The following is a 25,951-nucleotide window of genomic DNA, read 5'->3' as shown; positions in this document are numbered from 1 at the left end:
GGTATGGAAACGCCTGAAATATGCAATCCGCCGTACACAGGCCGTTATCGCACGTAAAACTGTATAAATAAGTAATTTTTTCTAACTGTCAATTATTTGTTAAAATATCTGTAAGTCATATATAACAACAACAGATGCTATGTAGATACTAAAATATTTTTTTTAAATCGAAAAAACCGATAGAAATTAAACAATTGCAAAAAACACTAAACTGTTAATAACTATAGTTAAAAACATCATATCGTAAAAATTTTTTTTTGTAAATTTGTGTAAAAATATACACTATTAGATGGAACTAGTTCTACTTCTCCACAATAGAAAATGATCGAGTAATGTTAATTTGTTAATATTGCAAAATTAAATTTTGCAAAAAATCGGGGTAAAAATTGAAAAAAAAAATTTTTTTTTTTACAATATTGAAGTCCTTTGTATTCTTAATAAAATCCATTTTAAAGTTTCAGTCTAGCTCAATTTTACCGATCAGGACAATCAAATGAATTTTTTAATTAATTATAGTTTATTTACGTTATTTTTCATAATACAAGAAAAGCCTTGAGCATGGCTTAAGATCTCTATAAGAGCTATCGAATACCAAATTTTGAAGCATTTTCATCAAACATTATAAAAGTTATGGATGTTTCAAAATGACAATTTATAACGACGATTTTTGCACTTTTTTGCAATATAACTTCGCGAAAAAAAGTCTTCCAATGATCTAATTTACACAGATTGGTAGATAATTAAATAACGAACAAAATATCTTTAGCTATTTTTGCAATCCGACAGCCACAAAAAAAGTTATATGAGAAAAACTAAGAAAAAAAATGGTAAATTTGTACTAATTGTTTAATAACAATTGAAGCCCGTGGTTTGGTTGGACAAAACTATTTTTCCATGTTTACAGACCATAATACAAAGCGATCTGCAAAGTTTGGACGCTATCTCCGATTTGTTCCTTATTGATTGCTTCAGCTACCGGAAACCGGACTATACTACCAGCGGTGTCGTCGCGTTCTTACGGTATAGGTATATTACGCTACATGTGGTTCTCTCAAAAAGGGCACAGCAGAATTCCAAGCCTACAATACTAGTACAGTATATATATAGCTATTATAATAGCTATTATTGTTAATTGTTTATCGATAACGGATAGACAACATTGCTATTGTGATTGCGTCTCCAACCGCGTGGCTCCGGTGCCTTTCCCGCAAGTGGCGAAAAAAGTAGTTGGTTAGTATATATAGCCGAATTAGCTTTTCAGTCGTCAGAGTTGTGTGCACACTGGCTCTGACCTACCCATGTGTTAGGCTTGGCTTGAGCTGCTACTAATGTCGAAAAAAAAAAACGTAGTGGCTCGCTGAGATAAGTGGTAATTGGGAGTCAGACCCCTGGCGTGTTCATGCTTTTTTTTTTTTTTTTTTTTATAATTTTATTAAAACCCAAGATACTGTAGCCTGTCGTATAGAATTCACCAAATTTTGTTTTATTCATCTCATGTTATGTGTAGTTATATAAAACTTCTAATAAAATTTTTCGAAATTGAAGTCCCTTAAATTTCAGCAGATAAGTGGTTGGCGCAGACTCCTTCAGTTGCAATAAAAGAACAGTAAATAAGTTTATGCAAAAAAATTTTAGTTCTTTTTAGAACGCAAGCATGACTATAGCCATAATATGGTACAGTTGTACCTGCAAACAAGAGCATTAATGTAGATTTAGGAATAAAGCACCCAAGTATTCTTTTAACAGTTTTATTGTCGACTCTTTTTTAATACTCTATTGTTTATATACAAACTTTTTTGGATCAACATTTGTTTAAAAATACAAATATATTGCAAATGTACAATATTATTCTCAACACAGGATCATACATTAGCAAGTCTATTGTAAGTGACCACTTTGTTTATATACACGTCTTGATTTATAGGAGGCAAAAAGCATTAATCGAACTATAAAAAATATCACAAATTTCTCTAGATTTACAGGCTGTTGTTACAAGTTGAAATCGTAAGCGTTTACAGAAAATTGATATTTTTAACGAACTGATCAGTGTCCACGAGATCAACGAAATCCTTGACACCCGCCGGCTTGACCGACAACCCAATGCTGGCTCCATTTTCATGCCACCTGGCTTTCAACAACACGCAGCAGCCCTTTTCTGTCGAAAATCAATGATATCAATTAATCTTGACATTTTGCGTGAATCATATTACAAAATTTCTTTACCTAATTGGCCGCGCTCATGCGCAGCAGCCAGTTGATTGACAACACGACGCTCAACCTCGTATTTGATCGAACGAGCGCCATAGTGCGAATCGTAACCGTCGGCAAGGACCGATAGGACCTCGCGGTCCCATTTCAGGTCGATCTTGTGGCGTTCACGGGCACGTATCGCCCAAGCCTCGAGTTCGCGCGCCACAAGCTTGATAAGTTCGGCACGCGAGAAGGGAAGAAAGTACACGATCTCGTTGATGCGGCCTAGGAATTCGTCGCGTCGAAAGTGTGCTTTCAAGATCGGTCGCACCTGGAAATATCGAACAAGTTTAAGTATCTTACGATCCTATGAACTATATCAATTTTCTGTTAAAGTATTGTTTTCCTACCACTTGATCTTTAAAATTTCTCGAAATCTCGATGTTTTCGGGCTCCTGATCTTCGTCAGTTTTTTTATCGAGTCTGTTCGTCAGAAGCCGCTGTGCTTCTTCTCGAAGTTGTATGGCGTGTTCGGCGATTTCTTCATTAGCAAGATTAGAGGTCATGATGAAAATGGCATTTTTACATTCTATCGTCTTGCCCTTGCCATCCGTCAGTCTTCCCTCGTCGAACAATTGTAGCAATACCGTTAAAACATCGGGATGTGCTTTATCTACTTCATCAAAAAGTACAACGGCTGATGGACATTTTTTCAATAACTTGGTCAATTGCCCACCATCATCGTGACCAACGTAACTGTAAAATAATTATGCCAGTTGGGTGCGCGCTTACCTGACTTAGGCAATAAAGTTAAAGAACGGACGAATATTCTTACCCAGGAGGAGCTCCGATAAGTTTGGCAACTTCGTGTTTTTCCTGGTATTCGGACATGTCAAGTCTGATGAAATGATCTGGTTTGGTTCTGTGAATGTAAGCAGCCAGCTGCTTTGCCAACTCAGTTTTACCTATACCAGAAGATCCTAAAAATAAGAAAACTAAGGGATGTTCCTCGTCGATCCAGCCGTTTTCTTTTCTCCTCACAGCTAAATAAAACATAACAATAAATTATGAATCTTCAGGAAAAACAATACATATGCGTTTAAAGTTAAAAGTTTTTACTCGAAGCAACAATGGAAATGGCTCCTTCTTGACCGACTATGTGCTTTTTTAACATTTGTTCTATGGGAAACCTTCGCCTTTCTTCAGCTTCCTAGAATGAATAAAAGTTATAATATTTTAAAAAATTTATTGCAAAGTATTAAATCAATATCTTTACTTTTTCTTTCCGAATTTCATCATATTTAAGGGCATGATTCTGTAACAATTCCTCTATTTCTGTATCCATGTACGCGTAATCTACGGCTCTCCGACCGTTTTCATTTTCAATCGTTGGATCTGCTCCAGCATCTAGAAGAGCCTTCACACATTCTTTGGATCGAGACAAGACAGCATAATGAAGAGCAGTGAAACCCTTGAACGTTGCTCTGGCAATTAAACGATCTGAGAATTCTTCTTCCCTTTCAGTGAGGACTGGAAAAATGATAAATACATATTTATTGTGAACAAATTCATCGGCATGAATTAATATTTCTATTTTGCAACTCACCATCTGAAGGATGCAGCCTTTTTTCTGCAGCTGTCTTGTATACATTGATGAAATCGTCACCAGCGTTAATGTCAGCTCCTCTTATAATTAAATACTTGACAGCATCGACTTTTCCATTGATTGCTGCTGTCTGTAAGGCAGTCCAGCCCAGGTGGTGCCTCTTATTTACATCAATTCCACTGTCAAGTGCCTTTTGGAAAGATAATGTAAATTTAAAATTCTCAAACAAAACCGGCGTGATTAATATATATATATTTTATTAGTACCCTTTTCAAATCTGGAATATTTCCATACTGCGCTGCTAAAAAAAATCTCTTATCTGTAAAAAAATATTATCAATTTACTACATACTTCATTAAACATTAAAAGTACTTATTTCATCATAATGTAAATTGTATTAATTACCTACCAAGTGCACTATTCCGACTGTCACATAATGAAATTGCCAGTCCAAAGCCACTTAACACAACTGCCCAACTCCTACTTTGATAACTCCTACCTTCTTCTTTGGTACTTTTTTCACCTTCCAAATTTATCCAATTGGGTTGGAATAAAAAATGAGCAGGACAATACTTGTGCCTCAGAGCAGGATAACCTCTTTGCTGCAGAACTGCATGCATCCATTTCGGAGCACTAGTTCGGCTACTTGCAACAGACGGAGGGAGGAAAATTAACTCGAGACTGGTGGCTCTTTTCACCAGCTGTCGTAGCCTTGGACTGCACAATCCTGACATTCCCCGGGTTTCTTACCCTTTTAACTTTTTTTAGCATGAGTAGCCGCAGCAAAGGTCGCCGCTGGATTATATTTTTTTTTACACCACGAGAGTACACGTCACACTGTTAATTTATATGTGTATCTTCCACGTGTTTTTAAATAATGTGTTTGTTTACGATATCTCAAGTGTTTTTCAATCCCGAAGTACTTTTATTTTTATACTTGATAATTTTTTTTTGCGAAAAATTTGGGATTTAAAGCAGTTATCTCACACTGTTTTTTTTGTATGGACTTTTGTGTTTAGCAGACGAATGTAAATGACGCAATCGACGACGGCATACGTATATATAGCTATAGTGGGTGCAATTATTTTTTGAAAATTTATTTTCTTCGTATCAATTTTTTCTTATTTATAATTATAGGCGATGTATGTTCTGGTGAAAATTTTATTCACATGTAATTTAAATTTTTTCATACATATTAAATGTAAATTAAACCAAACAATATTTTTTAATGGCCTCAATGTTTTTATATAAAGTTAATAAAATCGTAAAAGAGTGTAGAATAAAAAGTTGTAAAGAGTTTTAGTGTTCAAATATTTTGGCAATGTTAAAAACAAAACGCTACGTATTCGGCATTGGCTAAATATGTAAAATCGTTTTACAGTCGTCGCTAATTTTTTTTTTTTTTTTAATAAAACATCTTAAAATAAAATATATTAAATTAATAATTTGTAAGTTCAAGAAAAATAAGTTTAATTAGTACATAGAACATTTATACAGACATTCAATTCTAATCATCGCGAATTTTTTTTTTTTTTTTTTTTTTACATGTAAATCCATATCTTTGAATTGTTTGGTTGTTGCTTTTTTATTAAAAAAAAAAAGAAAACAAAAAAAAAAGAAAAACTATGGAATTTGTATTATTTTACTTGTAAGTAAAATGTGTCCCTTTTTAATTCATAAAAATTTTACTTATTTGCCTCTTCTCTTTTGAATTTCAATTATTCAGCCGCCACGTCATGCGGACCAGACGGTCAGTGCGGACCGCAACCTCGCACATGCCCACATGGAAATTGTCTCCACAAATTTTCCATTTTTTCTTCGTCCCCTTCCCCTGCCTAAAATTCATGTGTTGCATTCACGTACATCATTCGAGCAAGCAAAAAAAAAAAAAAAAAAAAAAAAATACCAATTGTCCCCACAGAAAACGAAAAAAAAAAAAAAAAAGAAAGGAAAACCGCAACAGCTGATAAGGGTGGATTGTGATTGGAAGTTTGCGGAAAATTCCAGAAGCTTCCAGAAGAGCGTTCCTATCGTTCCGCGCCACCCACAGCAAGAAACGGGAACACCGAACCTCTGGGACGTGGTCGCCGCAAAACCACAACTCTCGTCAGTTTAGCAGAAAGCGCTCCAGTGATTGCCGAGAAGAGGGAGAAAAAGTGCCTGCGAAAGCCCAACTGCTCGAGAGAATTTAATTGGCATTAATATTTGTTAGAAAATTAAATTAATACATATACGTATTCAATCGAGGCGAGAAAACGCGAGTGTGGATTGATCAAGTTGGTTAATCGAGCCGGTCGGCTTTTATTCGATTTTTCCGCATCCTCCGCGTGTGCAAAGCAACTCGCGTGTCGTGCACCGCGCGCACACGAAGAGCATCCAGAGCATCACTCTCTTCCTTGTCCTCGATATTCTTTCCGAGAGGAGGTGCGCGCACACACACGTGCGTCTTCTTCTAGGTACACCTGCCGTGGGCCAAGCGAATCTTTGAAGAGGAATCGTTGGACGTCCAGTGCAGCGTATACAAGCATCAGCAACCATGGCCGCGATGTCCGTGATCGGGATTGACTTTGGCAACGACAGTTGCTACGTCGCAGTTGCCAGGGCCGGCGGCATCGAGACCATCGCCAACGACTACAGTCTCAGGAGCACACCGTTAGTACACACGCATACATCCATAATTTACGTTTTTATTTTCTTATCCACCTACAACTGCATACGCAAGCTGTACGTTAGCGTGACTAGCTCGCCCTGTTTTTTTTTTTTCCTCCGTACTTACTGCCTAATCATTTGAGTGAGTACCTAAGACCTTTTTCGTCAACGGCAACAGTATAGCGGCTTTAGCTCGCCTCTTGATGATGATTCGTCGTTGCTCATGCGGTTTTCCGGCTCGGATAACATATTACGTGTCACAAACGTTTTCTCTCTTTTCGCATGAAAATTGTAGGTTTTAGTGAGGTTAACAGAGGCCCTGATATGAAGGGACGGTTCATTTATTAATTTTTTTTGTTTGTCACTTAGAAACGAGTTAACAACAAGAAGATTATTAATCGTACTAGCAAGTCTCAAGCCCGTGCTATAAAATTGCAACATTGCTCGCTGCAGTGTCCATGCAGTCACGAAAATTTGATTGGTTTTTGAACCTCCTTTTGTTGTTTCTTTCCATTGAATTAGTTCATTGATTTTTTTTACGCGTAACCTAAAAATCTGGTCAATGAAAATTAAATTTCAAATGCAATCAAACTACTCCAATTGATGTGGGGTTTTTATATTTTTTTCTAATCTTGCATTAAATAGGTAATCTAATTACTGTCAGTGCAGTACACTTGCTACATCCGTTCAATCAGTTTCTCTAGTCAAAGTAACACCCAGTATGGTAATCTAAAAACACTTATTTCTTTCACATCCACGCGTTTGCATTTAATACAGTAATATTAGCCTTTCAAATAAAAGGTCAATGTATTACTAGGTAGTGTTGCATAGATATGTAAATAAGTCATCCTGCCTAGATATGTATGTGTTATGTCATGATTAGTGGCTATTAGATTTATTTGCCTATATGCTACAGCACTTTTTTGTAGTTTAATTGTGTTACACTTTTCACTTGGATAGGTATTAGTTTACACTTCAAGTATTGTACTTTTAAAATTCACATACTACAACCACTGATGCAGTTAATTTTTTATTTTTACAGCTCTTGTACATTGTAATTACCCAGTTTACAACCAGGACAAGGTTGTCACTTCTGAGACAGGGACAGTTTAATAGTAGTATTGATTTTAAAAAAATGTGGTCAAGTTGTCGCGTAATTGTCCATTAAATTCTTCTAATATTTCTGCAATTTTCTTGAAGAAAAAAAAATGAGTGCATTCAATTACAGACTCGTTTTCATAGATATACCAGTACAGTAAATTGAAAGTATAATTACTTAAGCACCTGGTCTTCCTATTGTATAAATTATTCATCAAAAAAACGCCTTATGCCAAGTCCAGTGTTTAATATTAATATTGACATGCGCGACAACGATCTCACTTATCGCAATATTATTCGTTTCTCACTGTCGCTTGTCTATGAATCAATTTTTTCAAAACCACCAGCAGAATTCGATCATTTCGCAAATACTAGCGCCGATGACTTGCAAAACATTGTTCAAGAGTTCATTTTCCAATCGATAAAGTAAAAAAAAAAAAACAAAGTGTGACATCACCTCAAAGAAACTATTTTTTCTCGACCCCTTTTTTTTCAACAACTTTCCCATGCGCCAAAGTGGATCGATATTTTACAGAGTAAACAAACCAAGACGTATACGCGTGAGTATAGGCTCGTCAATTATCTCTCACGTCAGCTGCTGTTGTCCGCGAGTCCTTAGATCTACTTATACGTCGAAGGAAAAAAAAAAAAAAAAAAAAAAGATCACGGCCCGGATGACGAGCACACGTTTGCACGGTAGAGAAAAAGCATGAGGTGTCTGTAAGAAGAAGAGGAAAAAAACATCAGAGTATAAAAAATACAGCAGTGGGAGGACCAATCGATTCGTGCGACGGACACTGAGCTGGTTTTTTTTTTCCATTACATACAAGAGCGAGAGAGACACGTACACTCATTGTACTACATGTGCGAATCGCCAATGTTATATTATACATCAGCAAACGGTGGAGGGCGAGAGAATCACGCGAAGACAGGGAAAGAGAGGAAATACCTATAAGTAAAAAAAAAAAAGGAGATTCGCGTGGGCCGGTGAAAAAGGAAGAGGCGCGCGACTCTATTTAAAACAACTGACTAATAATATATACTTGCACACCTTGTCCGTATATTTTTGTACATGTAAACCTGTAATTTATCACGCTCGTGATGTGTGTGCGTGGGTATATTTTATACACGTGTTGAGCACACGTGTTTCCAAGCGCGAGGGCGACACATCGCCGATTTACCGATTCGCACGTATATTAACCGATCACCGGGAGGTATTATGCGCTCTGGACAAAATTAATTAATCATTGTTGCCATTGTATTTTTACAGATCATGCGTGGCCTTCAGCTCGAAGAATCGCATCCTCGGAGTTGCGGCGAAAAATCAGATGGTCACCAACATGAAGAACACGATATACGGCTTCAAGCGGCTCCTTGGCAGAACGTACGATGACCCTGCCGTTCAGAAAGAGCTCAAGACACTGCCATTCAAAACCAGTCGGCTGCCCAATGGTGGTATTGGCATACATGTAAGTGGCAATCCTGTGTCTACTCTTCTTAATTAATATATTATTGCTTGGTTCTAACATCTCGTAAAAATTCGTTAAAAATACAATGAAAACGAAAATTCAAACTTATGGATAGTGTGTGCAGCTTTCATGTAGTTTTAGATATTAAATCTTTTGCCTCCTGTCCAGCAACACGATATTGAGGGGATACAAGGTAACTTGGCTGGCTCTTTGCCAACCTTCCCTCTCGTGTATTTCTAACATTTACACAGTTTTATTCGTACCTAATTATTTCGATCTCGCAGATGCGAGATATTTTGAGTTACTAGTCGTGAACGTTTTATTCATACCTTACCTTAAAAAATGTCTCTTTAGAGTCTTAACAAAAATCATTCACCTTTTATCGTGATTGACAGGTTAACTACATGAGCGAGGATCAAGTTTTCACTCCAGAGCAGATAACAGCGATGCTGTTTACGAAGCTAAAGGACATAGCGGTAACTGCACTTCAGACGGCGGTCAACGACTGCGTGATTTCGGTGCCGTCGTACTACACTCAGGCAGAGAGACAGGCGTTGCTCGACTCGGCGCGTATTGCCGGTCTCAATGTGCTGCGGTTGTTCAACGAGACCACCTCGACTGCTCTGACCTACGGCATTTACAAGCAGGACCTCCCGCCTTCAGATGCAGCGCCGAGAAACGTGGTGTTTGTCGATTGCGGCTACGCTAGCCTGCAAGTGTCCATTTGCGCCTTCCACAAGGACAAGTTGAAGGTATGCTTTTTTTATCTTTGCTCTTCTTAACGACTGAATTTCGTTCAGAAGAGTTTCATCACGTTATTTTGAAATTGCAGATGTTGGCAAGTGCTGCAGACCCAACAATAGGAGGTAGGGAGATCGACGCGATCCTTGCCGATTACTTTTGCAATGATTTTGGAACGCGCTACAAAATCAATGTTAAAAACAATCCCCGGGCTTATCTTCGGCTGCTGAGCGAAGTTGAGAAACTCAAGAAGCAGATGTCGGCCAACTCGACGAAGCTGCCCATCAACATTGAGTGCTTCGTTGATGAGAAGGACGTGCACGGCTTCATGCAGAGGTCCGATATGGAGGTCATGTGTGCTCATCTGTTCAAGCGCGTTGAGGCCACCCTGAGAAACTGTTTGTCTCAGTCCAGTGAGTAAAAGCTAACATTTTATTTAATTCCTTAATTTTTTTTTTTTCTTATTTTTAAATAAGTGTTTTATAATCGCAGGGCTCAAGCTGGATGACATACACTCTGTAGAGTTGGCCGGTGGTTCCAGCAGAGTGCCAGCAATCAAGAAAGTTATAGAGGAAGTTTTTCAAAAACCTTGCTCGACCACTTTGAACCAAGATGAAGCAGTATCTCGTGGTTGCGCTCTACAGTGCGCCATACTCAGCCCGGCTGTGAGAGTTAGGGATTTCGCTGTCACCGACATCCAACCCTATCCCATCAAACTCACCTGGGATGCTAGCCAAGGGGAGATCGGAGAAATGGAAGTTTTTGAGCAAAATCACTCTATACCGTTCTCCAAAATGCTGACGTTCTATCGCTCGAGTCCGTTCAATTTGATTGCTAGCTACAGCGTTCAGCCGCCTAATTATCCTACTAACCATATTGGTAAGTTATAATACACTCTGCCTTTTTTTGTAATGTGAAAGTTTTTTGGTGGTTTCATAAAAGATGTTTTTTAATTTTATAGGCGTGTTTACGATTAAGGATGTCAAGCCTAACAAAGAAGGAGAATCTTCCAAAGTCAAGGTTAAAGTTAGAATAAATCTTAATGGTATTATGACCATAGCCTCGGCCTCTCTTGCTGAGAAGCGAGAGCCCTCGCAGCAAGAAAAGGAGGAAGAAGTGCAACAACAGCAGCAGCAAGAAACTATGAATGTTGATCAGCAGCAAGATAAAAAGGACAAAACAGATCAAGATGCTGAAGCCAAGGAACCTCCAGCACCCGAGGTAAACATCTTTTTCTCAAAATTTAGCAGGGTTTTCAACGAAAATGACATAAAACATAACTTTCTTAATAAATAATCAAGGAAATGTGAATTTTTTATTAATACAACCAAAAACAGGGCAGTTGCGTAAAGAAGAAACGTGTGTGTCTCTGTTGTGATATAGGTGAAAATGGATAAAACGCGCCGGGGCTCCGATGACGATGACGACACAAAGAGCTCGTCCTACTCCTCCAGGATAAAGAGTGCTCTGTCCTGGTTCAGCTCGGTACGCGACACACTTATTCCCACTTACTTGGACCCATACGCGTTCACATTCAATTTTATGTTTTTGTTTTTGTTCTCGGTTGTTTTTATTACTATACAGCCAGTTTTTTTGAGACATACGAGAACACAATTGCCTTGAATTATTAGTGCTTGTTTTAGACTCATTTTTTTCTCTCATCCTCAGAGAAAAATGGTATACCAATATTTTTAGAAGTGCAGATAGCAATGATCGATAAAAAAAAAATTTTTTTTAAACCGAATGTTTTGCTAAATTTACAAATCATTTTTCTCTAACTTTTATTTTTGTGCTGTTTTCTGTAATTTTCTAAAGTTAAAAAAGTCTTCAATTTAAAAATATTAATAGTGAAAATGAAAATTTGCCACTATTTGGTCAAACTCAAGTTGTATGTTGAATTTGACGATGCTTGCACCCGTACTTTGAAAATTTTTGTTTGAACATTTGTAAACTGTAATGCTATTTAAAAGAATTTTCACTGTTGCGCACTTTGGTTTTTTTGAGTATTATTTTTGTTTTTACTTTTGTAAAAGAGCCAAAAATATTACTAATTCATTCTTTAAACTATCATAAAATTTTTTGAAATTTTCCACCGATCTTTTAAATGTTCTACAAGTTTGTCTTCTGATATTATCAAAAAAATTATGATTCTTACCAGTAATTAACTTAATTATAATTTGTCCTTCAGTTGGAAAAACTTTTTTTTTATCGAAGCTTATTAGGAATATTAATGACTAACAAAATAGTTTTAGTAACAGCATATGGGTCCAAGATTAAGTCGTGTCACGTCGTGCTGTCTAACTCATTTTATGTATTTTATAAACTTAGAAATCAAATTTATAATTAGAGACGTATTCTTACAACGTATGCAAACGAAAATGAATGAAAATAATATTTACATTGGCTCTCTACTCTTCATTATTTTCCTTTGAGTTGAGTTTAGTGATTACTTCTGCTAAGACACTTTCATTTTGAAGAAGTATCATACTTTTTTTAGATAGCATTATAACTTTAACATTTCGTCAATCACAATTTTATTTACAACTTTCGCTTTCGTTTGTATGAAAACAAAACTCCTTAAAACTAATGCATTAATAATAATTACTGTGCCTCAATCATATCCTTGTATATGTGCTGTTCTTTGTAAGATGGGCGATCGGCTTCTCCAAAATCTTAGTAGTATAAAAAAAAAAATTAATAGAAAAATTAGTGTAGAACTGTAATATATAAATCAATAAAACTATACGTAATGATTCCCCCCCCCCTTTTTTGTTTTAGAATGATGAGAAGGGTGATGACAACAAAAAAGTGAAAATTCGCTTGGTTGAACTACCCATTGAAGTGCGCTCATATGGCATGTCACAGAAAGATCTGGACAACGCGTTAGAACGAGAAGTAAATTTCCAGCACTCCATAAATTTTTCGTCCAATCTTCTTTAATATTGATATTAATCGATTTTACTCGTTCACAGTTTAAAATGATCTCGGAAGACAGACAGGAAAAAGAGCGTATCGACGCTCGAAACGCCCTGGAAGAGTATGTGTACGATATGCGATCTAAGCTCCAAGACGCGGATCAGTTAGGAACTTTTGTTGAGGAGTCGGTGTGCAAAACTATGTGTGATGAGCTCGACGATACCGAAAATTGGCTGTACGAGGAGGGTGAAGAGTGCCAACGTCAAGTCTACTCAGACAGACTAGCACATCTAAGAGTAAGTTGATACGCCTTTCGTTTTTTTGAAATAAGAGTGGAAAAACATTACCTTCAACTGTCATGTACGAATTATTGCAGACTAAAGGCGAGCCAATCAAAGATTTGAAGGTAGAATTCGACGGTCGTGGTCCAGCGATGGACGAGCTCGCTGCCGCGCTTCAAATTGCCAAGAAGAGCGTCGACCAGATACGTTCGTGCAAGGACGACAGGTTCGACCATATCACCGATGAAGAGCTGAGTAAAGTTGAAAAAACGATAATGGATACATGGAATTGGCTCGAGGAGAAGCGAATTCATCTCAATCAGACTCCTAAAACTCAGCAGCCACCCGTCTACGTCAATCAGATTCGCTCTGAGAAACAGGTGAGCAGAAAAATACAGATACTCTTTATGATTCTTCAAAGAAAAAAGGTATTGACTGAATTTAATAAATGATTTTTTTTTTTTTTTTAGAATTTGGATAAAATTGTAACTCCAGTCATAAACAAACCCAAACCCAAAATCGAGCCACCAAAAGAGGAAAAGAAGGACAAGTCCAGTGAAAAGAAACAGAGTAACCAGAACCAGAATAACGGCCAAACAGAAGAAAATAATATGGACGTGGACCCAGCGTCGGTAAACGCGGAATAATAAGCAACAATCTCCTTTTAACGCCTTCAGCTCTAATTCTTTGATTAACACGAATAGATGTAACAATCTGTGGAAAAAAATCATTAAATGAACGACTCGGAAAAAGATGCGAACCCTTCATGGTACTGTCACTATACTTACGGTGTCAATACTTTCAGTAAGACCCGAAAGCTTATTTGCCGTCACTTGTGTGTATGTGTGTCACAAAAGCGCCTACATTTGTATGTTATCTTTCTGAGGGAGAGAACGTTAAACTATTTTTAATCGACTAATTTTTTCTGTATTCACCTCAACAACCACTTTTATTGAAATTAAATTTCCTAAGAGCTTAAAAGTGTCCATCACATTGTAGTTTCTTAACGTCTTTCTACACGCTTATTGTTTGTGTTTTCATAGCTGAAGGACTTTGAAAAAAATCATAGAAAACAAGTGCGCAGACACCTGAAGGCTTTCCAGGATGAATATTTATTATTTTATTTATTTTTTTTTTTTTTATATATATAATTTAAAATCAACAATTACTACTGAAAAATATTTCGTACTCTTTCTGATGATAGTTCGTGATGAATGGTTATTATTATTAGCATAAGTGTCAATTTCGTCTGAAAAATATTGAACTGGTCCACAGGACTAAATGAAAGTTCAGTAAAAACTACGTACTAAAGAGTGTCTGTGCAGCTATGTTATGGCGGTCATTGTGTCGATGCTTTTGAAAGGAAAAAGCTTTTAAGTGTGAGTACTTCGCGAGTAGCCTCTCGAAGTGATGCACCAAAAATAATAAAAAAGAAAGTGGTAAGTGAACGTGAAAAAGAATTTAACAATCCCAGGGGAAAAAAATTTGTACATATTTTTGTCTATTAGTAGGCATTATTATAATCTTTCATAAGTCCATGTAATATTAAATATACATTATTTAATTTACTGTTATATACAAAATTTCAAAGTATAAACAGTTTATCTTCACGGTATTTAAAATTTTTTCATTCACGCTAACTTCTTAAAAAAATTTACATGATTTTTTCCCCCGGTATCTCCAATTTTTGATAGTCCAAGATAATTCCAGAAAAGTGAGATGCAAGATTATAGAATTTTTTATAAATAAAAATAAAAGTATAATTGAAGTCAGTCGTAAAGAAAAGTAACTAACAAATTGAAACTGAAGTAAAATTAAGAAAAATTTGTTTAAATAGTCGTGGAGGGTAATGTATAGCTGGCGATTTTATGTATTTAACAACGCATATTAAAAGGTTATTTCATTCCATCATGATGTTTATAAGCCCAACAAAACCAATAAATTCTTGTGTATGTACATCGTGTAATGCATTTATGAATACTTGATTCAAAGAAAACAGTGAAAAGCAAAAAAGGAAATTAAGACGTAACTGTGGTCACTATTTATTATATGTACCCACACTCACTTGCTTAAAGATGTAGTGTGGTATCACGCGAAGAAACAAAAAAGTACGAACATAGCAAAATTTTATCTATGGTTTGATTGTTACTTTGAGTTATGGTAGTTTTAAGGTCATAAGGCAAACAATTATGCTAAAGAAGAGGCAAATGGTTTGAGCGTGATAATATGTATAGTCATTTTTGTTCCTGATAACTGAAGATTAACACGTAAAAACCGTCAGCCACGCGATGTAGTTAATATCTTGAATTCTTTTTCTAAGTATGTGCCCTATTTTCCTTTTTTCCTTTTACATCTGATCTTCAGTTTTTGTACGATTCGCATTTTAAGTCATCTTTCAACACAAATTGCAATTTTCTTGTTTTTAGAGACTTTGTTCCTTATATCTCGAAAAGTAAAAATATTATTACTTTGCAAAAATAAAATTTATTAACTGTACAATAAAACCAAGCTTATCTAATATAAAAAAAGAAATTTGTCTTTATTTAATTTTCCACAGTATTTTTTCCATTATTTCTTTAATAATATATATTAGTTATCTTATTCAAATGCATGTAAAAAAAAAAAAGACGATTAATCTGCCTTCGAAGGCGCCTTGGTTGGTGAGTCAAAGTATGCTCTGTATATAAACATTCCAAGAGCAACGTGAAGCACTATAACTGCCGTGAGAGCGGCATAAACATTGCTTGAAACGGCGCTCAGGTTCAACAAACCTGGAAAAAAATCAACATTATTTCTACTGTTGTACTGAAACTTGTATGGTCAAAGTAAATAACTGAAATATTTTACCATCAAAAATAAAAACTTTGCTTCCAAAAAATGATAACACAGGACATGCAATGATTATTATACAATGAATAAGGACTGTTTTGAACACTTGCAGTTCAGTTGATTCCTAAAAATTAATGATGAATTCGATGATATTGTCACTTGTTATTGAAAACAATTTCAAAACAATAAATGCAAGCTTAATTTTTTTTTTTTTACTTTCAAAGCAACGTTATTGATAAAAACACAATGTTAACGGCATCGAACGGTAATTTACTTACTTTTCGCGAAGTCATTTTTATTTATTGTTGAATATAAATAGTTGCCAAATAGCAACAATCACATAACCAAAAACGAATGAACTTGTCTGAGTCTTTTCTACGCACGGCGAGAAAAACACTTGATAAGCATGAAATCAAAAATTTTAGACTCAAGCTTAAGTTGTAATGAAAAATATTACTATTGTTAAGTATTGATTATCAAATTTCTCATGATTGATCTTTCAAAGCGTCAAGTCACGAGACACCCCCACAAAAACAAAACTGACATAGCAGTAGACAAACTAATCGACGAATCAACGTGGCAGTGATAAGACAATGTTCCGCCATATTAATCTAAATTGTACTTTTAGATAAAAATGGTGGGGAAATCCCATGCAATTTTTCCCGACTTAGTCAATATGGCGCAGCCAACTAAAACGTGTGCAACCTCGGCGTCGTGTTGCTTCCTTGAGGATCGCTATATTCGCTATATGTATAGGTAAACGAAAGATATAGGTATATAGGGTTGGTTGACAAGCAGAATTTTCGGGTACAAGATGCATTCTATCTTGTCGCAAATGGCACTTTCAGTGAACAACTTTGTTTTTTCTATCCATTGGTGTAAGTTGCGGCTAGTTAATAAAAAAGACTATACGACACCACTATAATTACCACATATAACTCTTCACCACTATGAAATATGACCGAAACATTCCGGATCTCCACGAAACATGAGGTTCCTCAATTTTGGTGAGAGTGGTGGCTGGTTAAAATTTTGACCTCCCTTCGGCTTCAGCTCTTGGTCTATAGGTTTGTTCAAGCTGATTCTCGGGGACACTCGGAGAGACTCTGGGAGTTTCCGAGAATGGAATGAACAAATATTCTTCTCCGAGTGTCCCCGAGAATCAGCTTGAACAAACCTTATGACTCAAACTACAACCTATACAAAGTCTGATTCAATCCGCGTGGCGCGAGCTAATCAGAACACAGACAGAACTGTCAGAAGAACTTTTGAAGTGGAGACTGGAGTTTGTTCGCTCGCCCTTGGATACTTTTATTTCGTTGTTTTTTTTAAGATAATTAAGCTTTAGTAGAATTACATCAAGTGTTACAATGAGCTCTAATCCACAACCAACTGCTAAGGTAACTATAACTTGTGCAAATGAAAATATATAAGATACTAATTTTTCGTCAAGTATTCGTTTCATTTGGTCATTTTACTTATAAAGATTTTTGAAACTAGTTCATTATTTTTTGTCAAGTATTCGTATCGATTAGTTGATTGAGCAAACCTAGACTAACATTTAATATAAATCAATTTTTCAACAAACAGCCAAATCCTGCAACATCGCAGCCAGTCACAACAGAATACAGCATAAGAGTTCCAAAGTAAGTTTCCGGCAACACGTACACAAATCCAAGTTTCCAAGAATTGCTGTTGATAAATATTTTTGATAAATTGCAGGGATGGTAAAAAAAAGCACCATGTGATGCGTTTTAATGGAAACTTGAAGGTTGATTTCAAAGAGTGGAAGGGAAAGTCAGTCAAAATGGAAAGAGAAAATAATTTGAGGAGTTTTAAGGAATTAGATGAGGATATTCCAAAATTTGGTGCAGGATCTGAATTTGGTCGAGAAGCCAGGGAAGAAGCGAGAAGGAAAAAGTATGGTGTTGCCAGTAAGCAGTACAAGCCAGAAGATCAGCCTTGGTTATTAAAAATCGATGGAAAAAATGGCAAGAAATTCAAAGGCACTCGCGAAGGCGGTGTCAGCGAAAATGCAGCCTACTATATTTTCACACATAGCGCTAATGGTATCATAGAAGCCTTTCCATTGAAAGAATGGTAAATTTGTGTTATTTTGTTCTTGTTTGTGAATTTTAGTTTTACCGTCTAATCTACAAAATTTCGTCTTGGTTTTAAGGTACAATTTCCAGCCTGTACAAAGGTATAAAGCTTTAACTGCCGAGGAAGCTGAGGAAGAATTCAGCAGAAGAAACAAGGTTATAGACTATTTTTCTTTAATGATGAGGAAAAGGCTGCGCAACGAGGAAGAAGAGGGAGAAGACGCGGAGCGCAAAGGCGAGAAAGGAAAAAAGCCTGGCAAGAAAAACAAGGATTTCAAAATTTCAGAAATGGATGAGTGGGTAGACGATGACGAAGACGACAATTCTGATAGCGATAAAGAGGCTGATTCTGAAGATAATGGAAAAAATAAAAATAAGAAGAAAAAAGGTTTGTTGAATACATTTTACCAGTCTTAAACTCTTTTTTTAATAAATCAAATAAATTTACGTAGGTCCGCAAAAAAAGAAAAAGAAGCATGCATCTGATAGCGAAGCATTTGAAGAAAGTGATGATGGGGATGAAGAAGGAAGGGAATGTGATTACATATCGGACTCTTCGGCTTCAGAGTCTGAACTCGAGTCTCAGAAAGAAATAAAATCTGTTGCTGAGGAAGATGCTTTGAGAAAATTGTTGGCGTCAGATGACGAGGAAGACGAGGAAGAAGAAAAGAAGGACGATGAGGACAAAAACGAGGACGACGATGAGGAAGGCAAGGAAAACGATGATAAGGAAAAAGAAAAACCTACTAAAAGTAAGGAAAAATCCAAAGATAAAAAGAAGAAGGATGGTTCTGACTCTTCGAGTGAAGGTGAAAATGCAGCTGCTCAAAGCAAAGATGACAAAAAGCCAACGAGCACGCAAAGTTCGCGATCCGCGACACCGACTGCTCCAGGGCCAAGCACATCGGAATCCCTTAAGAGGCCCGCTCTCAGTACTTCTGACATGCCACCGATCAAAAAAACTAAACCCGAGAACAATTACATTTACTCCTCAGCATCCAGTTCAGGTGATTCTAGAACAATAACGGAAGAAGCTGTGAGACGTTATCTTATGAGGAAACCCATGACGGCGAGGGAACTTTGTCAGAAATTCAAGAGAAAATCCGGTCTTTCTTCTGAACAACTTGTTGAAATCATGACTAAGGTTTTGAGGAATATCAATCCCACGAGCCAAAAGATTAAAGAGAAGACATACTTTTCAATTAAAGTCGATCCGAAACAGCTGCAACAACAGAGCAACTGAGATACCTTGTAAACATAGGAACTTAATTTAATTTATTAATTTTTATTTTAATTATTTTTTAGTAAATTTTAGCATTACATAATAGTTGGATCAGTAAAGTTTGATGTAAAAAATATCAGTGGTGTTAAAGTTGGAACAACATTTCTTTTCACAGTTGCGTATTTTTTTTTTTTTTTTTTTTAATTAGTAATCAAAAAATTTTCTTTTGTAAGATATCCTATACAAATAAAATATTTATTTTCAACACATCCTTTAGTCTGATCATTTATATCCGTGCATACGGCATACCTACCTGCATTTGAATTGAAGGTGCGTTCAAATAAAGATTTTTTTTCCTCAAATTTTACCAAGATCAGGTTAGGTAGTTTGGCGGAAAAAAGGGAACTTCAGTAATTTATAGTATAGATTTTAAAAATAAGTGAAGTTGTTATTGGAGAATCATTTCAGTTGTAAAAAAAATGTCAGACCTAAGCGATGTGATAGATAAGACGGTAGAGGTCGACGAGGAAGAGCTCATTAAACTGCAAGATGAGGAATTCTTGGCTGAACAGGACAAAAAGTTTGAAGACCTTCGTTTGAAGCTACAGTCTTTGAAAGGTTAAGTTGCTTTGTTTGGACTCCTTGTATGCATGAATAAATATCGATTTATCAAGTTTTTATCATTGTAGACGAAAACAAGAGACAAATCGACACTATTATCAATAGTTTGGATCAACTAATGGCTGAGAAAAATCACATAGATGAGACATTGAAAAATATTAACAGTGTGAGCGATCACATTGACAATAACTTAGCAGTTGATTCAAAGCATTTGTACGTAATTTTACTTGTTTTTATCGAACTATACACTAAGCATTGCTTCTTATTACTAAAAAAAAGAAAATTAATTTTTGCAGTAGAGTGGTAGATTACCTTGCTAAAGTTACGGGGTACAGTGACTCTGATGACATTGTTTTAAGCACAGAAGCATCTAGAGATGTAAGTTAAAATTTATTAATATTTTATTGTATGTAATTCATTGATACTGAAAACAATTTAAATCTTAGGCAAACCAGAAAATAAAAACTGATGGCTCGGATGATTGTAAACTAAAGGAAATGGAAGTTGCAGATGACATAAAAACAGACGAAACAAAAGAAAGTACTGACAAAAACTGTGATAGCAATGAAAAATCTGAAGATTCTAAAGTGAATGTTAAAGATTCAGCAAATGAAGTTTTGAACAGAACAGAGCCTGCAAAAGACTGAAGCATTCAGTGCATGATAATTTTTGATGAATTGGCAATGTCTTAGATACATTTTAAAACTTGTGTTTAATAATTAGACAAAAATATTATTTGCAAGCGTTAAAAATAATGACTACCTTTAAGATTCATGAAATTAGTGATTTTAATTCAAATTTTCTTTTTTTGTAAATTAACTTATTTTTTTTAATCATAAAAAACCAGCAAACTCAAGGTATGATATAATATTTCTTAAACTTGTACATATACATTTTTAATAAAATAAAGTATGAAAATTTTTACAAGCAATACGTATTTTGTTATTGATCACAAACTGTTGAGATATGAAATAATTCAAATTTTGTTTACCCTTGTAAGAAAGCCCCCCTCCCCTAATTTTTTTGAGCTGGTTTTGCAAGGGTATGCTCACCTGCCTTGAGAATTTGTTACCCACTCGTTCAGTCGTATTCAATTTTTCGAGTGACTTCTACTATTAATCTATTGTTGATGGTCTTCTCGGGCTCTTGAAATTTTTTCGAATTTTTCTGTTACTTTTTTTTTACTCTTATAATTCATAAGTTTACCAAAATTTGAGTGCCTTAAGAAAATCAAAATGAGCGTTCCTGAAAACCGAATGGACGAAAGTTTGCTCACTGAGATTAATGGCGTCAACGTAAGTATAGTTTTAAAATCTAATTAAAAATGAAGTTATGGACATTATTTGTTATTGTTACATCTTCCCTTTGGTCAAGTTCATAAATACTTTTACATAAAACGTGTGTACCTCTGTATAAAGTATAGAGTAATAACGTTCAATTTAGGTAAAATGGGTAACATACATTTAACATCAAACTACAAAAGTGTACTTAATTGACACAGAGTGGACTAATTTTTTAATTCAAACGCGTTATATTATGTTTTCAAAAGTGCGTGCATACTTTGTCGCTTCTACACTAAGAGGGTGGAAGAAAAACATATGAAAATATCCACAGTAAGCTATAAACAAATTTTATTGTCTGTTAGTAAGGAATGTTTATTTATGATGTTCTACTGTTATGTGAACAGAAAAAAAAAAAAAAAAAAAGATTACCGAATCAACAGATTTGCACGTGAGAAATAATTATTATGCTGTCGGGCTAGGGAGATCGTAACGAAACACATACGTATAGTCTCACAATTTAAATGAGAAAAATCAAAATAAACTCAAAAAGTGTGGGTGACAATTAATACATTCCAAAACTTGTGTACAAATTTTATTTACATTTACTTTGAAAATTATATTCCAGTAGTACTCGTGATACGCTCTAATATTTCGCGGAAATATGAGTCAACAAACAAAATACAATAGAATATCGAAATAAATTAAAGCATTTCATTTTTGTGTTGGCAATTTTTCAAGCTCCTCTCGCTTTTGTACTAAACTATTTGTGCAATCGACAAGAGTTTGTCAGTGTACGTACAGAAATTCTTGTCTTGACGTAAACTGTTAATTCCTAATTGTTAATATTTTAATTCATCATCATCACTATCATCAGAGCGGATTGCCAAGATTCGTTACATTTGCCAGGGGATACCGCATTGCTTTTGGTGCAGTTGTCCCTTTAAAAAATAAAAAAATAAATTTCTTTTTGCCAAAAATACGAGTTTATACATCTGCCTTTTACCACTGATTTACCAATACGTTAAGTCTCAATAAAGTACATTTATGGATATTTTTCTCCACAGCTACACAGACGAGATAGTTGGCAGTCCATAGTGAAGATCATGAAGCAGGCAAAAAGAGCCACGAGTAAGAAAATGTACAAGAAAAAATTGTTGACCATCCAGGTGTCGTCTTCGGTGAAATCGGAGCACAATTTTAAAAAAATGCTGACCGATATGGTCAACGGAGATCTCATTAAGTATTCGGAGTTTGGTAAAAAAAAAAAAAATTAATGCGTACGTGTACATCGATTCTGCTTCAAATGTTATTCGGTGAATTACTTTTATTTTACATGTAATTTAACAATTAAATAAGTGTATTAACAGCATCATGAGATTTTTATATTTTACATACAATAAATAAAATTTGTTTTTAATGTTTATTATTAATTTTTACACCAAATTGCGTGTTTTTATTACCAACACAAAAGCCTAAAAACACTACACTCAAAATTATAAAATTTCAAGACTTTCTATTAAAAATCTTATCTGATGAAAATTGCTAATAGATTAGATAATTAACATTGTTTATTAAATAGCTTTTTTTTAGTGCTATGTTTAAAAAAAAAGGCTCGAAAAAAGGAATAGGTTGAAAATGAAAAGGTTTTTCAAGAAAAAAGAAAATAATGGAAAAATTTTTCATAACAAATAAGTGATAATTGTTGTTTTTTATCGAGATCGGGAATAGAGGTGTTTTGTCTCCTTGAAGTCTCGTATGAGAAATAACAGAAAATTTGATCTAATTAAAATAACGAACGAATCGGATGGACAACATTGCTATTGTGATTGCGTCTCCAACCGCGTGGCTCCGGTGCCTTTCCCGCAAGTGGCGAAAAAAGTACTTGGTTAGTATATATAGCCGAATTAGCTTTTCAGTCGTCAGAGTTGTGTGCACACTGGCTCTGACCTACCCATGTGTAAGGCTTGGCTTGAGCTGCTACTAATGTCGAAAAAAAAAAACGTAGTGGCTCGCTGAGATAAGTGGTAATTGGGAGTCAGACCCCCGGCGTGTTCATACTTTTTTTTTTTTTTTTTTATAATTTTCAAAAAATCCAAAATACTGTCTCAGTATGGCATTTTTGCAAATTCTTCTATTTTATTTATATAATTAAGTCCTTCGATTTTTGAAAAATGTTTAATATGTTCATAAAACACTAAAGTACATGTATTCTTCAAAATTTTTTCAAATTTTTTCAATGTTTTCCGTGACTCCCTACGTCCCCTCTCTATCCTTAAATGCCCTTCGCTATCCCCCACTCCATATTCGGGATCTCTGCAGCAGCTTCAGCGCGAGAATTTTTTTCTTTTCTTCTCATACCAGTCACTTTGACGTGCCTCGGGCGATCTAAATCATATTATGATTACTTTATATTTTTTTCTATTCCACGATCCAATAAATACAAATTTTTGTCTACTTTTCTCTTTTGAAAGAACAAACAAGTTACATATCATCATTTTAGATCATCGACACAGTGTGAACATACTTCATTTAATATGTCATCACAATTTTTTCAAAACAAATATGTATGCATATAGAAACTACTCAATTCCCGCAAGTTTGCGCGGGTGGGTTATCACGTGCAAGGGTAAAATCAGGTCTAATTTAGTATGGGGTTGATATCATGTACTTCACAGTTAAAACCATGAAAATTTTGCTATGATTTATTTTAAATTTATCTGTAATATTGCATAAACTTAAATTTAAAAAACTTCCGTTGTGTGAAGATGTAAAACTATAAAAATTTAAGCATCCAAAATTTTAAAACCAAATTTTTGATGTTATATACTTACTATTATACTATGAATAATAATAGCTATTATACACTAGTATTATAAGTGACCGGTAACCGTAAATATAACGCTTTAGTATGCCTACACCAATTTGGGTAGATGGTAAGTTTATATATATACGTCTTGCTTTGCCACATATAGGTATACTACAGGATTATATTAGCGGTTACCGGTCACCTACAATACTATTATTAATTAGTTATCGACAACGGATAGACAACACTGCTATTGTGATTGCGTCTCCAACCGCGTGGCTCCGGTGCCTTTCCCGCAAGTGGCGAAAAAAGTAGTTGGTTAGTATATATAGCCGAATTAGCTTTTCAGTCGTCAGAGTTGTGTGCACACTGGCTCTGACCTACCCATGTGTAAAGCTTGGCTTGAGCTGCTACTAATGTCGAAAAAAAAAAACGTAGTGGCTCGCTGAGATAAGTGGTAATTGGGAGTCAGACCCCCGGTGTGTATACTACCACCGGATTAGCTGGGGTGTCTATGAAGATTTTCCCCTCCCCGCTCCATCAAACAAAAAAAAAAAAAAAAAAACCCCCGGTGTGTTCATACTTTTTTTTTTTTTTATAACTTTTTTAAAAGTCACGATACTGCCTTATTATTGCATTCTGCAAATTTTTAAATTTCACGAATATAATTAAGTCATTGAATTTATTATTAAATGTTTAATATATTTGTGAAAAAGTAAAAATTTTTCCAAATATTTTCAATGTATTCATAAAATTTCTAATTAAATATTCTGTTATTTTTTTCATGACTCCCCACGTCCCCTCACTATCCTTAAAGCCCCTTCGGTACCTGCCACTCCATATATTCGGGATTTCTGCATTAGCTTCAGTGCGGGAATTTTTTTCTTTTCTTCTCATACTAGTTACGTGTGACGCGCCTCGGGCGATCTAAATCATATTATGATGACTTTATATTTTTTTATATTCCATGATCCATAAATACAAAGTATTGTCTACTTTTCTCTTTTGAAAGAACAAACAAGTTACATATCATCATTTTAGATCGTCGACACAGTGTGAACATACTTCATTTAATATGTCATCACAATTTTTTCAAAACAAATGTGTATGCATAAAGAAACTACTCAATTCCCGCAAGTTTGCGCGGGTGGGTTATCACGTGCAAGGGTAAAATCAGGTCTAATTCAGTATGGTGTTGATATCATGTACTTCACAGTTGAAACCATGAAAATTTTGCTATGATTAATTTTAAATTCATCTGTAATATTATGTAAACTCAAATTTAAAACAACTTTCGTTGTGTGAATATGTAAAATTATAAAAATTTAAGCATCCAGAAGTTCAAAACCAAATTGTTTATGTCATATACTTACTATTATACTCCTTAAAAAAGCAATGCACGCTTACAATGCATAAAATGTAAAAAAAAGTGTAGGTTTGAATGATAACACAATATTTTTTTACATTTGTCATTTATTATTAAACTTTATAATTTGTACAATACTTTGTAAATCGTTCATTCAGCACTAAAATATCATTCATTTACTATTTTACAACTGCTCTTAATATTTACGAAAAACCAGACAAACCAGACAAAGACAAGAGAGAGAAAAAGTGAGATAAAGAAAGGATTTACTTTTACGTACAAGCAATACTTATGAAAGCGAGTGAAGACGAGATGCTCGTCCTACAAACTACTTTTAATTTCAATTGTTTCTATGCATTACTTAGAACATTTAGTTTTTACGTATTATTTATTGAAAATCTTGTTTTCAATAAACGTGATTTGTACCTCATTGTAAATTGCTTCATCTTTACTTTTTTGCCAAGTTGTTTGAGCAAAAGCAATCGCAGTTGCCTGTTACGATCGAAAAATTTGTGCCACCACTTTTGACATATTTTCTTTCAAAGAAAAAATTTATTTATACATGTATTTATATAAGTATATCGATGCAATTGAAGGTAAATCGAAGATAATGTAAAAGCAAGGGAGAGAATTGATCTGATAAATTGAACAAATAGCGATTTGCAAACAAAAACAAATTTTTTGTGACAAAAAACTCAATAAGTCTTGATTTATTGATTGATTGATTGTTATTATGTTTAAAGTTTTTTCGGTCTGTAATATTCTTTAATAA

General features: G+C 35.0%; 5 protein-coding genes and 1 long non-coding RNA gene across 7 annotated transcripts; 4 read left to right on the top strand and 2 right to left on the bottom strand.

The window, feature by feature from the left end:
- Window positions 1-1,734: 1,734 nt before the first annotated feature.
- On the bottom strand, window positions 1,735-4,850 carry LOC149373958 (mitochondrial disaggregase). Its single transcript, XM_089595388.1, has 9 exons — window positions 4,206-4,850; window positions 4,063-4,115; window positions 3,797-3,986; window positions 3,467-3,720; window positions 3,310-3,400; window positions 3,026-3,233; window positions 2,601-2,946; window positions 2,224-2,521; window positions 1,735-2,155 (listed from the first exon to the last, which is right to left on the bottom strand). Exons 1-9 carry the CDS (start codon window positions 4,528-4,530, stop codon window positions 2,013-2,015), a joined length of 1,908 nt encoding a protein of 635 aa, XP_089451514.1. The 5' UTR covers window positions 4,531-4,850; the 3' UTR covers window positions 1,735-2,012.
- A 997-nt stretch (window positions 4,851-5,847) lies between these two features.
- Hsc70Cb (heat shock protein 70Cb) lies at window positions 5,848-15,476 on the top strand. 2 transcript variants are annotated; one of them, XM_089595572.1, is made up of 11 exons: window positions 5,848-6,448; window positions 8,814-9,012; window positions 9,408-9,764; window positions 9,845-10,166; window positions 10,246-10,632; window positions 10,715-10,974; window positions 11,137-11,238; window positions 12,532-12,648; window positions 12,726-12,965; window positions 13,046-13,330; window positions 13,421-15,476. In XM_089595572.1, the coding sequence occupies exons 1-11, from the start codon at window positions 6,333-6,335 to the stop codon at window positions 13,595-13,597; spliced, it is 2,562 nt and encodes an 853-aa protein (XP_089451698.1). In that variant the 5' UTR covers window positions 5,848-6,332; the 3' UTR covers window positions 13,598-15,476. The 2 variants fall into 2 exon arrangements, with proteins under 2 accessions (XP_089451698.1, XP_014217744.2); XM_014362258.3 differs by lacking the exon at window positions 11,137-11,238 and having other exon boundaries at window positions 5,861-6,448.
- Window positions 15,461-16,398, bottom strand: LOC106646214 (vacuolar ATPase assembly integral membrane protein VMA21 homolog). The gene is made up of 3 exons (XM_014362259.2): window positions 16,058-16,398; window positions 15,798-15,903; window positions 15,461-15,721 (listed from the first exon to the last, which is right to left on the bottom strand). The coding sequence occupies exons 1-3, from the start codon at window positions 16,070-16,072 to the stop codon at window positions 15,582-15,584; spliced, it is 261 nt and encodes an 86-aa protein (XP_014217745.2). The 5' UTR covers window positions 16,073-16,398; the 3' UTR covers window positions 15,461-15,581.
- A 529-nt stretch (window positions 16,399-16,927) lies between these two features.
- Window positions 16,928-19,372, top strand: TfIIFalpha (transcription factor IIFalpha). The gene is made up of 5 exons (XM_014362256.2): window positions 16,928-17,179; window positions 17,370-17,425; window positions 17,502-17,879; window positions 17,959-18,269; window positions 18,334-19,372. Exons 1-5 carry the CDS (start codon window positions 17,150-17,152, stop codon window positions 19,122-19,124), a joined length of 1,566 nt encoding a protein of 521 aa, XP_014217742.2. The 5' UTR covers window positions 16,928-17,149; the 3' UTR covers window positions 19,125-19,372.
- A 143-nt stretch (window positions 19,373-19,515) lies between these two features.
- LOC106646211 (uncharacterized) lies at window positions 19,516-20,608 on the top strand. Its single transcript, XM_014362255.2, has 4 exons — window positions 19,516-19,721; window positions 19,793-19,937; window positions 20,021-20,102; window positions 20,171-20,608. The coding sequence occupies exons 1-4, from the start codon at window positions 19,583-19,585 to the stop codon at window positions 20,369-20,371; spliced, it is 567 nt and encodes a 188-aa protein (XP_014217741.2). The 5' UTR covers window positions 19,516-19,582; the 3' UTR covers window positions 20,372-20,608.
- Window positions 20,609-20,822: 214 nt separating this feature from the next.
- LOC149373957 (uncharacterized) lies at window positions 20,823-22,422 on the top strand. Its single transcript, XR_016293244.1, has 2 exons — window positions 20,823-21,019; window positions 22,072-22,422. It is a non-coding gene; the product is annotated as an uncharacterized LOC149373957 (long non-coding RNA).
- The last annotated feature ends 3,529 nt before the right edge of the window (window positions 22,423-25,951 follow it).

Source organism: Copidosoma floridanum, unplaced genomic scaffold (genome assembly GCF_036245765.1).
Source record: "Copidosoma floridanum isolate Cflo_tuat_1 unplaced genomic scaffold, Cflo_Japanese_pri ptg000025l, whole genome shotgun sequence".
NCBI lineage: Eukaryota > Metazoa > Arthropoda > Insecta > Hymenoptera > Encyrtidae > Copidosoma > Copidosoma floridanum.
Note: the sequence above shows the minus strand (reverse complement) of the source record. Positions and strands in the feature narration are given on the sequence as shown.

Excerpts from the sequence above, each read along its gene's own strand:
- LOC106646211 (XM_014362255.2), top strand. The coding sequence starts at position 19,583 with ATGTCAGACCTAAGCGATGTGATAGATAAGACGGTAGAGGTCGACGAG. Across the intron at positions 19,722-19,792 it reads GAAGCTACAGTCTTTGAAAG|ACGAAAACAAGAGACAAATC; the intron begins GTTAAGTTGCTT and ends TTATCATTGTAG. Across the intron at positions 20,103-20,170 it reads GCACAGAAGCATCTAGAGAT|GCAAACCAGAAAATAAAAAC; the intron begins GTAAGTTAAAAT and ends TTTAAATCTTAG.
- Hsc70Cb (XM_089595572.1), top strand. The coding sequence starts at position 6,333 with ATGGCCGCGATGTCCGTGATCGGGATTGACTTTGGCAACGACAGTTGC. Across the intron at positions 10,167-10,245 it reads AAACTGTTTGTCTCAGTCCA|GGCTCAAGCTGGATGACATA; the intron begins GTGAGTAAAAGC and ends TTATAATCGCAG. Across the intron at positions 10,975-11,136 it reads AGGAACCTCCAGCACCCGAG|GTGAAAATGGATAAAACGCG; the intron begins GTAAACATCTTT and ends GTTGTGATATAG.
- LOC106646214 (XM_014362259.2), bottom strand. Across the intron at positions 15,722-15,797 it reads CAAAGTTTTTATTTTTGATG|GTTTGTTGAACCTGAGCGCC; the intron begins GTAAAATATTTC and ends ATTTTTTTCCAG.
- LOC149373958 (XM_089595388.1), bottom strand. The coding sequence starts at position 4,530 with ATGTCAGGATTGTGCAGTCCAAGGCTACGACAGCTGGTGAAAAGAGCC. Across the intron at positions 2,947-3,025 it reads CTTATCGGAGCTCCTCCTGG|TTACGTTGGTCACGATGATG; the intron begins GTAAGAATATTC and ends ATTATTTTACAG. Across the intron at positions 2,522-2,600 it reads GAAATTTTAAAGATCAAGTG|GTGCGACCGATCTTGAAAGC; the intron begins GTAGGAAAACAA and ends CGATATTTCCAG.
- TfIIFalpha (XM_014362256.2), top strand. The coding sequence starts at position 17,150 with ATGAGCTCTAATCCACAACCAACTGCTAAG. Across the intron at positions 17,426-17,501 it reads TACAGCATAAGAGTTCCAAA|GGATGGTAAAAAAAAGCACC; the intron begins GTAAGTTTCCGG and ends GATAAATTGCAG. Across the intron at positions 18,270-18,333 it reads TAAAAATAAGAAGAAAAAAG|GTCCGCAAAAAAAGAAAAAG; the intron begins GTTTGTTGAATA and ends AAATTTACGTAG.